This window comes from Nematostella vectensis, chromosome 12, assembly GCF_932526225.1.
Source record: "Nematostella vectensis chromosome 12, jaNemVect1.1, whole genome shotgun sequence".
Taxonomy (NCBI): domain Eukaryota; kingdom Metazoa; phylum Cnidaria; class Anthozoa; order Actiniaria; family Edwardsiidae; genus Nematostella; species Nematostella vectensis.
Genome location: NC_064045.1, coordinates 10,260,085 through 10,272,328, shown reverse-complemented (window position 1 = coordinate 10,272,328; position 12,244 = coordinate 10,260,085). Strand labels below are relative to the sequence as shown.

Sequence of the window (12,244 nt, the reverse complement as noted above, 5' to 3'; positions counted from 1 at the left end):
TCTAGAATCCCTTACCTCGTGCGCAGAAAATCACCTCCGGAACTTCATGGGAGAAAACTTATTATTCAACCCCAAAGAGAGTGCATATAGGCACGACAACGAGAATCTTTATAGTAGGACATCCAGCTTGGGTTAAGTTGAATGAATAACTTTTAAGCGCAAAGGGTTGGAATACTAAAACTTAATCAAAGATATTCATTTGAATTTCCCCTTTGCGTGTCCTTGGGCAATATCCGAGCCAGAACGCACCAGGCTTCTTGACATTACCATGGCAACGTCAAAGTCTAATGACTCTGACCCATCAAGCCCCCATCCCCTGATTGCAGTTGTTATCTCAACCGGGTTATGAGCAATCGACGCGGAGTTTTTAATAATAATATTGACACTGCTTTGATAGCTAGACGAGGTTTTGGGGCACACGGCTCACCACAGACTGTATGGCAGCGATAAGGCAAAATCTAGGATTCATTTACCTGTCATTAAAGCGCTTCCCGTGCGCTGATTGGCCGGCACGTGTCCCAATGTGTGGTCCCTATGTCAATTTATTGGTTGTTTGTAAACAAATATTTTGGAACAAAAGAGGGCTTGTCGATAAACAAACAACATTGGTGGTCGATAAATAAGTTTGGAGGCTCGCTTCTCGGGCACTCAGAGTTTGAGGTGTCGCATGAAAGAGAGGAGCTCATCGCTATCCGAAGATCCGAGGAATCTCTCCGATATCACGCGAGGAAACAACGCGTGCAAACGCAATTAACACGGATTACTTTCAATACTACTTTACCTCCTTTTAAACTCGTGGTTTATTCAAGTGGGAACAAAGAAAACGCTCATTCAAGAGGGGACAAAAAGAGAAAAACCGCCATAGGAAAAGAAGGGTAAAAACGCGATGTACCCGACTCCACATCAGAGTTGCTTCCACGTGTCGGGGTATCCCTACAGTCCCGTAATGGCGGCGGCGCAGCCCGCGACCTTCGCTGGTTACGGGTGCCATTCTTCCTCGATGTACCACCACCAAGCGTGGGGAAGGTCCTACTATCCTTTTTACACCGGCTATTATTACCGCGGGCACGAGCCTCTGCCTAAGCCTCCGTACTCGTACGTGGCTCTCATTAGCATGGCTATCAAACAGTCGAAGGGACAGAAAATTACCCTAAGTGGCATTTACCAGTTTATTATTGAGAACTTCCCGTATTATAGACTGAACAAGAGGGGATGGCAGAACAGCATACGGCATAATCTATCGCTCAATAAGTGTTTCGTGAAGATACCAAGAGAGAGATCGGATCCGGGTAAGGGATGCTATTGGGCGCTTGATCCAGCCTACGAAGAGATGTTCGAGGATGGGAATTTTCGCAGGCGAAGGCGGCGGTGTCGGGCGTACCAGGGAAGTGGGAAAGAGTCACGGAGCATTGATGATGAGGGGGAGGAAAAAGGCGAAGATGATTATGACGCGGAAGACTTACAATGCAAGAAAGAGGAATTAGCCTCGAGTCAGAGCTCGGATGAAACTTTGCTTTCCTGTTCTACGAGATTTGGTGAACGCGAAGAAAAAAGGCGGAAATACGATGGAAAAAGCAATGTTGAGTGTAGGAGTAGCGAACTTTCACAAAAAGCCTCAAGCCACCCTTTCAGTATTGCGAATATCCTCCAAGGAAAGTCCTCACCTCGCATGAATGTTGACGAATCGTGTAAAAAGGATCCGAATGTAGAGAGCAAACTAGATCAAACGGGTGCCGAAGTTGTTTTCCCCGCTCACGTGAAAAGCTATAACAACTCTATCTTGGTTTCTGGCGCCAAAAGCATCCCGTTTGTCTCAAGTCAAACTCAATCGGGAGCGACTAGTTATCTACCTTACAATAACGCGTGAGACATGAGTTATACGACTCTAAGAATTATCCACCTCCACAAAACTCAAAATACTTTAAAAACAATCGAGACAAACTATTGGTCTCACGGATGTACATATCAGGGAACTGACATATTTGTCGATGTTTTCTTGAGCTTTCACTGCGTTTAATTGATATGTTTTGGCGAAAAATTAGGAGTTTTGTGTTTGACACTGTTTTTTCACTTGAAGAGTACTTGAGGTCTCGAGACTCGAAAAGATAAAGTTTCAAAACCTGCGGATTGCGTTTCGCTAAAGCATTTCTCAAACCACTCTCTAAGCACTTTGCTGTTGAATAGGGCTTACGAAGGCTTCTTCTAGTCTGCTATTTATTCATCAGGTTATTGAAAACGAAGCATTTTTTTTTTAGTTTGACCCTGTTATAATTGTGTCAAATTAGATATTTCGTTGTTTAATCTTCATTTCTATTGAACTCTAACAAGGAAAACATGATACTATCTGCGCCAGCTCACCCTGCGCAAAACGTTAATTGTAAAATTCGCAACAACTTTGAAATAGAATGATTCTTTCTCGATCGAAACACAAATACATGTAGATATATTAATTTATTTATGAGACGCAAATTATCTTGTTTGACAAATCAAGGCGATTCATTAAAGTTAAGACGTGTATCTATCCTGTGTTGTTTATTATGATAGTTATCTCGGAATCTTATCGCTAGCGGGAGACAAAGGGAAGGCACTTTCGCTTGCCTTTCTACCTTGAATTGTTTGACTTTTTTTGAGAAATAGGTCAAAAAGTATGCATGTCTGCTTTGTAATAAATTGCATAACATTTTAACACAGGACTTAGCAACTTCCCCTCCCCTTCCCCCCACAGTTTTTAGCCTTGCCCCGGCATATAACCACCGATTTTCATAAAGAAACATTTCCATAGAATAAACGTGTTCATTTTTATGTAATTAAAAGGATTTGTTAAGGCAGGAGAATTTATCCCCACTCTTAAACTTTTGTTATCCTTAAAAGCTTAAGTTTGTTGTCACATACGATTATTTAATTGCAAAGGAATGTGCATAAAAAAAAGTTAGGGAACCGGGATTTGTCGAGCGGTTAGCATCATCACGTCGGCTGTCACGACTTAAGATAAGGCACACATTATGTCAACATTATTTCAAGAGATTGTTAAACCGTAGTTCTGGCATAAATATTTACAAATTGAATGAAACAACAATCCGTTGCGCTATTAGCAAAAATGCACGCGCGGACTTGCTAAAACTACTCAAAAAGGAAACCTCTTCTTAATCTTCAAAAATTACGAGAATTAATGACATTCTCTGCATAAGGAAAAGGAAAAACCCTAAGCTTTTCATTCACGACTTTTCGTTTGTTTTGTTGCAAAGGAATGAAAAACAAAGTTGTCCATTTCCGGCGGGTCGTCGAAAAGTCTAGAACCTTGGCCCGTTTATGATTTCGCTTTCTCAAGCTATGGCGAGAACGATGTTGCCTTTAGTGAAGTCTAAACAGCTCGTGCAGTGCTGTTTGTTTCCGCTGACAGTGTGCTTCCTCGTAATCTGTTTCCCTGATGAGTTTTCGCTACGTGAGCTCCCGCTTGATGTCTCTTGGTGTGCTCTTGCTTGGAACCTCGTTAAGTAGGACACCATCAATAAACTGATGATCTTATTAGCGGGACGTCCTTATTAAGCGGGATATAAAATGTATTGAAAATAAATCAAGTTTTCTTACATTCGGACCGAGAGAAATGTTATCATAGTACTAACAATCCTATGGTTTCAATAGAATCTTGAATTTATTGCGTTCTTAGTAACAAAATTGAATAACTGCTGTTGCATTTGTAGATTCTCTTCTTATAATTAATGGGTATTATATTTAGTGTATATTTATATACAGTAAAATTTAAGAACATTCTTAAGGCCTGGCGACATGTCGAGCGCGACATGAGCGTGCAACATGTCGGGTATTCCTTGGTGTTACGGGGAGCTTTGTTTTTGGCGCCCAAGGCTTTGCTTGTTTAGCCACTATCAAAAACATGTAGTGCGCGACAAAATTTTGTAGAGCGCGACACGAAAATGTTGCTCAACTATACGAGAAACATTTCGTTGTCGTTGCTACAAGATTTGGCGCGCACTCCGATGGCTAAACTAAAAAACATGTCGCACGCTACATGTCGCACGGCAAGTCTCCTAGTTTAGCCAGGCCTTTGAGGGCCAAGTCCCGTTAACGCCCTTGTATTTCCGCTAAGTTTCTTCTTGTAATATCATTTCTTTTACCACGAATCAAAATAATATTTCGGTATACAAACACTCCCACTTTCCTTTCTGATTTGAAGTGAGAGTTAAGTTCCGTGAACGCCCTTGTATTTCCGCTAAATTTCTTCTTGTAATATCATCTCTTCTATCACGGCTCAAAACAATTTTGCGTTCTTAAATTCACACTCCGCTTTCCTTTCTGATATGAGGTGAGAGCCAAGTCCCGTTAACGTAAAATTCCCTCTTAGATTTGTCTTAGATTAGACCTATATTTGGCGGGCAGTATCAATCAATGGCTATCGTTTTTCTAAGGCGCGCGGGAAGCAAGTGTAAGGGTCCGGGCCAATTTATCAAAATGGCGACTTGCAAATAGTAAACACGAATTCCTGCAAAATTACGTAAACATTCTCTAAATATTTGAAAAAGATAGATAATTGATTGTTGGCTTTTTAACGCGGTGTGGCACAGTTAAACTCTATGGGTTAAACAATATGGTAAATTTACACGATCCCCAATCTTTGGCAGTGAACCTTTCAGGTGGGGCTTTCAACGTAATCTTTTCCTTTTTGGCGTTACTACGTAGGAAAGTGAGTTTTGTTTATACAATAAAGGCTAAGGCAACTTAAACTCGATAAAGTAATTACTTCTTGATGGTGATCCAGCGATAATGATTAATGTGAGTCATACAGCGCAAGAACACTTGTAAAGCCAAGTGAAAACAGCGGTAACCAACTCACCGCGCCTGCACAGGTAACCCAAGCTCACTGTGTGTATGAATAAATTATAGTGGTTTACGTTACGTGTGTGTGTGTCATGGTTTACAGTAAAGATATGGAATTGAAACTCGCAATAATATTCTGACCTGACAGTGGAGTCTTAAATATAGTCTGGGTGAGGTTTCAAGCCATTTGGCCGGTATTTAGAGAGTTACGTTGTTCTACTCTAGAAAAACCGGCCCAAAATGGCTTGTAAACTTCACCCAGACTATATTTAAGACTCCACCGTCAGGTCAGAATTTAATTGAGACTTTTACGATTTTATTTCGTATTAGAGTGAACGACTTATTTCAATCCCATATGTTTACATGTTTATGTCGAAAGATGCTGCAAATCAAATATGTAGATGTTACTGTAAACCATGAGACCACAACGTAACGAACGTAAACCACTAATTTCATAAACACCTTTGTCGCTTGCAGAAACCTCTAGGCTTATCACAAAACACATCACTGATTTATTGACGAACTATAGTCCTTTGGGGAAAAGGTTTAAGAGACAGATTCCAAAATAAATATAATTGTTTACAGAAACATTGCATCGCATTTATTGTATAGCCAGGGTAGCACAGCCATCACACCGATTTATATACAAGTCAACGTGTTTTTATGCTTACTGTTGTAATTTTTACCATTCTATAAAATAAAGTTTATAAAATGTATACATCGTTAGTAGTCATGTCGCTTGGGGTTTTCATGACATTTTTATAAGAAAGCGTTTCGTAAAAAGTAACCACGATGTACGCTGAACACAGAAGTAAAAAAATACAGAGATATTGTTTTGGGGAGGGGTTCACAGAGCTGCCATTTGCCAATCATTAGTATTTGCACTCAAGTTTTTGAAATAGATGTATCATTTAACTGTTTGATAAACCTGGGTGGTTATCGTGGCTACTATATAATTTCATCTGTTTTCAAGAAAGACTGCTCACTGAGCAATGCTGGCGCTGTTTGCGATCCATGTCGGGAGGTACTTTGAAAGGCTTCCAAGTCCCCATACGGCACTAGAGGGCGTGAGAGTTTTAAATGAGTTAAATACAACCTTTGTACCCGGAATAAGCCCCAGGCAGGAGGCCTAGGTATAAAATAAAGATCTGAATTCTTTACGGTATTAGTAAGCTTTGGGACGGTCTTTTTCGGACAATCGTTGAAAGATAACATAATAGTGTGCATCCCTGGCCCAGGTATAAAATAAAGAACTGAATTCTTTGCGGTATTAGAGACCCCCAACTCAAAATCCTTGTTGTCGTGACTGAACTAACTGCGTGACTGAACTTACTGCGTGACTGAACTTACTGGGTGACTGAACTAACTGCGTGACTGAACTAACTGCGTGACTGAACTTACTGCGTGACTGAACTTACTGCGTGACTGAACTTACTGCGTGACTGAACTTACTGCGTGACTGAACTTACTGCGTGACTGAACTAACTGCGTGACAGAACTAACTGCGTGACTGAACTTACTGCGTGACTGAACTTACTGCGTTACTGAACTAACTGCGTGACTGAACTTACTGCGTGACTGAACTAACTGCGATTTACAATATGCTACGAACTCTCGTCAATTATTTCCAAATACTAAACCGCCTTCAGGCTACTTCAGGCTACCCTGGGTACCAGAGCCTCCAGTCTTCTCTCGTCCAATGACGTTCAGCCAAAATGCCGCGACGAGCGTCACTGAACGAGAAGTCTGGAGGCTCTCTCTGGTATCCAGGTTACCTTGAGACTTCCGTCATTAAAACTAACTGAATCTACATTTTGTGGTTTTTGATTGGTCAGTTTATTGCACAAAGGTGGTGTGATTGGAAACCATTTCAGTGCTGGCCAATGAGAACTTCAAGGATTTTGCATGACGGAATCCAGAAAGCGAATTAGCTGTTGGAAATTGTCGCGCCAACTTTCCTTCTGTTTCCAGTTTCTATACTAACGACACTGTAAACTACGCCCAAAATTTACTGAGATTAAACAGCAATGGTGATTCAGAATTTGTCAGAACATTTTAACCCTCCCCAAAAATATATGTCGTACCCCCGTCATTCATATATCGCCACCTCTGCAAGGGTTAGAGAAACCTTTTCGACTCGTCTTAAACAAGGGACTTGGTTGCACTCCGATGGCACAGGGAACTTTAATGTGTTTGTTTTTAGAACGAAAGATTGTCTTGTTCCGCTATAGAAGAGATGGTATTACTAGAATAATCTAAACGAAAATTCAACGTAATCAAACGTGACTTGGCTCTCATTACACCAGGAACAAAGGCAGAGTGATTGTTTTTAGAGGGAAGATTGTTCTTGATCGTGATAGAGGAGATGATAGCACAAGAAGAGACTAAGCGGAAAAGCAAGGGCGTGGACTTGGCTCTCATCTTAATATCAGATAGAAATGTGGCAGTGTTTGTTTTTATAGAGATTTTTGTGTTAATTAATACAAATACCAATGTCCCATCGCATAAATGTTCAGGATTGGCTGGGGAGGGGGGGGGGGGGGCAAAGAGGGGTGCGCGATGCAAATGCATGTAAGTGAAGATGAAACAATCGACTCGATTCAATTGTTTGGGTTGTCATTAAAGGGGTCCAAGTACAGTGCCTGAGGTACCCCAGAAGAAACGTGTACAGCAGCCGATGTCGCCCCATCCAGAACAACAGACTGTTCTCTATATCCGTACAAATCCAGTTTAGTAAGGAGCCGCTGGTGGGGTACGACATCGAAGGCTTTTGAAAAATCCATGATGATAAGATCGGATTGCTTGTTGTCGAGGAGTCCTGTTTTCTTTGACCGGCCACTTTTAGTGTCGAGTTGGGACTCAAATTGCAGAAAAACACGTTACAATTTCTACGAAGAAAATAATAAAAAGCAAACAAACCACATACAAGAACAGTGTAAGTCCTACCTTGTGTTTGATATTATCCTAGGTTACTTCAATTTTGCTATAAATCTTGACGTTTGCCGATAAAACTTGTAGTTAATAGTCAGGCGTAAACACCGAATTCGGCATTCTCTTCTACTTTTCCCCGCACTTAAATCACTGCAAGTTGACAAAAATAGCTTAGAAAGCACATAAACACATAGTACCTACCGAAAAGAGCACCGCTTTATCTTATCATATCTAAGTTTTCGTATTTCGGGCTGGATTCGTGCCAATTCTATTCAACAACCAAACTTGTAACTATCTATTTCTATGCTTTTCTACAAGATTTTCACCGAGCTTGGACAGCAAATCAAGTTTCCACAAGAGACCATGATGTAAGAGAACGAATCCCCCGTACTAGGGTATGTTCAAATGATGACGTCCGTGAAGCTATTTTTAGAACAAGCAGTTATTTTTAGATACGCCTCTGATTGGTTAGCGCTCACGTTTCCTAGCAACATGAGTCAAACGCGCGATGTGAACCGGCAAAGGATGTTAGGGAAATCTCTTTGACCGAAAATCATCCTTTTTTACAAACGCTGTGAAAATGATTTTCCATAGAGTACGCTGGATCCAATCAACCGTTTCTCGGACATTGAAATGCATAGAGTGCGTGATTTTAGGCGCCGGGATCAACTTCCCCAGTAAAAGTTTTCACGGGTGATTCGCAAATTATAAAACAACAATCAATCATAAATCTGTGTTTACAACACACAATTATCTTCCAATTCCCTTTTAATGAAAAAGATACATCCAGAACTTAATACCATTACATTCATACCGATATTGTGGTTATTAAGACAGGTATTTCACAAATAAAAGATTTCAAGTCTCCATAATGAAGTAAATCTTATTAACACATTGACCCCTCAACCGGCCTGTACCGGCTTTGGGAAGTACCCACAACCCAAAAAAATCATAAATGCAAACTAAACACAACAAGATGAAGATACTCAGGCATCAGTCTAAGGGATAAATGAAGATATGCATCCAACCAAGGTGTTGGCAACTACTCTTAAGCCAAATAATAGCACAGGTTCTTTGAAAAAATTCAAACCGAACAAGGAAAGAAAAGCAGAATCACCCCTCTCAATAAAACGCTCAAAATACAACACAAGGTAGAGAGATCAGCAAACACAGTTCAAGACACAAATAGATACCTTTATTCTGATCCTCCAGGTTCATTTCCATGGCCTCAAAACACAATGTCCACTCCTTGAAGGCTTGTAAAACCACGAAGATGCCTTTACGGATTGAAAAGCATTCTGGGAGATCCAGGGAAAAATTCACGAGGGGAGGGCCAGTCAACACTCCTCTCCCCAAAGTCAGATGGTTTTTTAGAAGTCTTTTCACCCCGAAGCCAAACAAATCAATTCCAGCTCATACAGACCCAGAATAGCAGTGTAAACAATTTTGCAATCAATTTGGTTTCAGAAAAGACAGCATTTAGGGGAGCTGTGGTGATTCATTAGAAAATTACTTTCTCATCCAGGCAAAGCCAAACAAGAAAAAATCATCATGAATCCACCTTTGCATGCAAATATTCATAAGCAAAGCACTCAATTATGCCCCAAAAGACTTCATGATGTCCTGAGACACTCTCCTAATATGCTCATAGCTGTATTTTTGATGAAAAATACAAGCAACCATCAACCTGTGCTGGCTTCAGCACAACGACGAGGGATTAAAAGTGGGGACCGCAAAGCACTGTTGGAAAGCTTGGATACCGCTGACTAGGTGCAGCTGTGTTTGACTTTGACGGGCTGTATAAAACTCAGAATAGGGGGGAGGTATCTGTTTTCAGTCTGTTTTTTGTAAATTCAGCTCAAAAATAGCCAGGAGCCAATGGGTTAAGGTAACAAGGGTTTCTTGCGTGACATGATTTCTGGACATTTGCGTGAAGAATTGAAGTACATCAAAGAAAAATAAAGGCCTTCTTGTATTTAAATACATAACATAGACTGAGAATGCCTAGGTTTTCCATCTCACCATATTGAAGAGAAAAAGAGCTTTTAAGGAGTCAGCCTGATGCATCTTGAATGAACTCCAAATTCGCCGTCTCCCCGACGTCTTCCCGATATTTATAATTATTTATATAACATTTAGATAACTTAACATTAGATAACTTTAACAGATACCAGGACACCACCCTACAAGTAGCATTTTAATCATGAGCTATGAGAAGCAGCTAAAAGGATAAAAAAGGTAGCGAACGAAGTCAAGAAGTGCAGAGGGAAAAAAATTGTGAAAATGTACTAGCCCGTGAGGTGCCCGTAACCAAATATGGCGCGATGAACCATATATGGATGCTATGATTGACAAGCTCACGCAATCTAAAAATAGCTTCCGTGGACGGCATCATGGGCCACGGGGATTCGTTCTCTTATATCATGGTCTCTTGGTTTCCATCATGTTAGGTGACCGTGTTTTATTTCCCAAGTCGCAGGAAAACCCCTATAAACGTCTATGTTTTAGATAGACCCGAGCAGGATTCACAGACCTCATCCGACATGTTGTACAATTTGTGGGACATTTGGGTTGCACTTCGCTGGCTTCTATTTGCTGCTTTCTGATTGGATATTCGTGCGCGCGTCGGATCTATGAATATCGCAACCTCACTCAGCAGCTGCTTCTTTCAGGATTCTACAAGGAATATGCAGGCGCAGTCTCAGACAAAAAGCTATGTTCTCTCTTCGGTGCTTTGACTTTGGTTGCTCTCTTCTTTAATATGAACCCAACGACCCTACCTACGACTTTCTAGCTTGCAATTCTTATGTTAAACAAACAAAACAAACAAAAACGAATGATGGATAAAAAATATTCTCCCTAACTGCAATTTGCGCGTGCAGCCTCACGTCACTCGCGCGCGCGACCAAACTCAACGTAGCTGATCACAGGTCCCCCAAGCTAATATGTTGTACACCTTTTGCTGTTCATTACCAAGAAATCTACATTCATTTGCGGTAATTTACGATTAATAACGCGAATATACATTCATTTTCGTCATAAAGCGCTCATTAGCGTGAACACAAATTTCATTAGCGATATTTACATCGCCAGTAACATTCAATCGCAAAAATCGACAGTCATTCGCGCCTTTCGTCATTCAAAGGCGAAAAATATACGTTCATCTGCGTTTTCATTCGACCATTAACAAAAAATCGATAAACAATTAGGCGAATTGACAGTCAACTGTGTGCAACACATATTTATTATAACAATATTTATTATAATCTTTATAACAAAGAGTGAAATTCAATAGCATTTATAGACAGTCATTCACACGAATATGACATACATTACTGGGTTTGTACAAGCATTTGCGCGTTCTTTACATTTAATAACGAAAAATCTATTTCAATAAAGGTGAGTCATTTTAAAGTTCTACATAGAGCATTTCGCTGCACTTTGCATTAGCCCTCGATCACCTCACCATTCAGACATCGTGGTAAATATGTTTGCATGAATCGGTACCACTGAGCGCATTTAGCAGGGGTTATAGTACCAATATTTCGCTGCAACGCTTGCAAAAGCAAACGCGTACGGAAAACTCCCAATGCAAGGCCTTCTTGGTCTCTAGCCGCACCCCTATCTCCTATCCGGGCTTGTACTTCTGGCCTTGGGATGTCAGCTTTTATAGCCGCTTTAAGAGAGCTTATTGCCTGCTCCACAATGTTCAAAAAGGGGCTGTAGGGTGGTAGCATTTTCAGCTCTGTATTTGGCCCGGGTATCGCAGGGTTGCGATGTGGTTGCGCTCCATCGTAAATAAATATTACCATCTCGTCCGGGTCGAGATTAAGTCTAGCCTGCGTAAGAAAGTCACTGAACCGCTGTGCGTTCATGCCACCAATAATTGCCGAGTGGAATACAAGACCATTGATTGGTGATATTGCCATTGTTACGGTAATGTTCCTCCCACGCTGCCCGCAGACCTGTCTATAGGCTCGCTCTCCTTGTCTCGCCCTCCCGTGACTTCTTGCGGTCCAGATTGAAGGTATTTTATCATATTTTTTGTCCCAATTTTTTTCTTATTGTAACGCACTATATATTTACAGTGAATGAGACACGTAAAATACGACTATTAGCTTGGGGGACCTGTGTGCAAATTTTTTGGCGTCCGGTCTAGGGGGGAGGTCACGATTTTTGGGGCTTGGGTTTGAGTGGGGAGGGGGCGAAATTTTTGAGGCCAGGGTTTTGCAAAATTGCCGCCCCAAGTAATTAATGACCGCTCCCTTATCCCAAAAATTATAACCTAAAGACTAAGTTCAAACGTCGTATTATCCATGAGTCGTACTCGATCAGGCGGAGAGTTACTCTTCGCCGGATCGTATTGTTTACAATAGAACAATGAGGTAATCTAGCCAATCCTGTTAGGCCTTACGAGCGGGTTTCTACGCACTTTCTTGTTGCTTTTGCCCTCCCCTCCCCCCTTTTGAGGCTCAAGAGA

At 41.1% G+C, this 12,244-nt stretch overlaps 1 protein-coding gene across 1 annotated transcript; it reads left to right on the top strand.

Annotated features, from left to right (window-relative positions):
- Positions 1-7: 7 nt before the first annotated feature.
- On the top strand, positions 8-2,521 carry LOC116619383 (forkhead box protein C2-B). The gene has a single exon (XM_032384126.2). It carries the CDS (start codon positions 887-889, stop codon positions 1,865-1,867), a length of 981 nt encoding a protein of 326 aa, XP_032240017.1. The 5' UTR covers positions 8-886; the 3' UTR covers positions 1,868-2,521.
- Positions 2,522-12,244: the final 9,723 nt, after the last annotated feature.

What these genes read in the sequence shown, in the direction of transcription:
- LOC116619383 (XM_032384126.2), top strand. Translation starts at nt 887, where the DNA reads ATGTACCCGACTCCACATCAGAGTTGCTTCCACGTGTCGGGGTATCCC.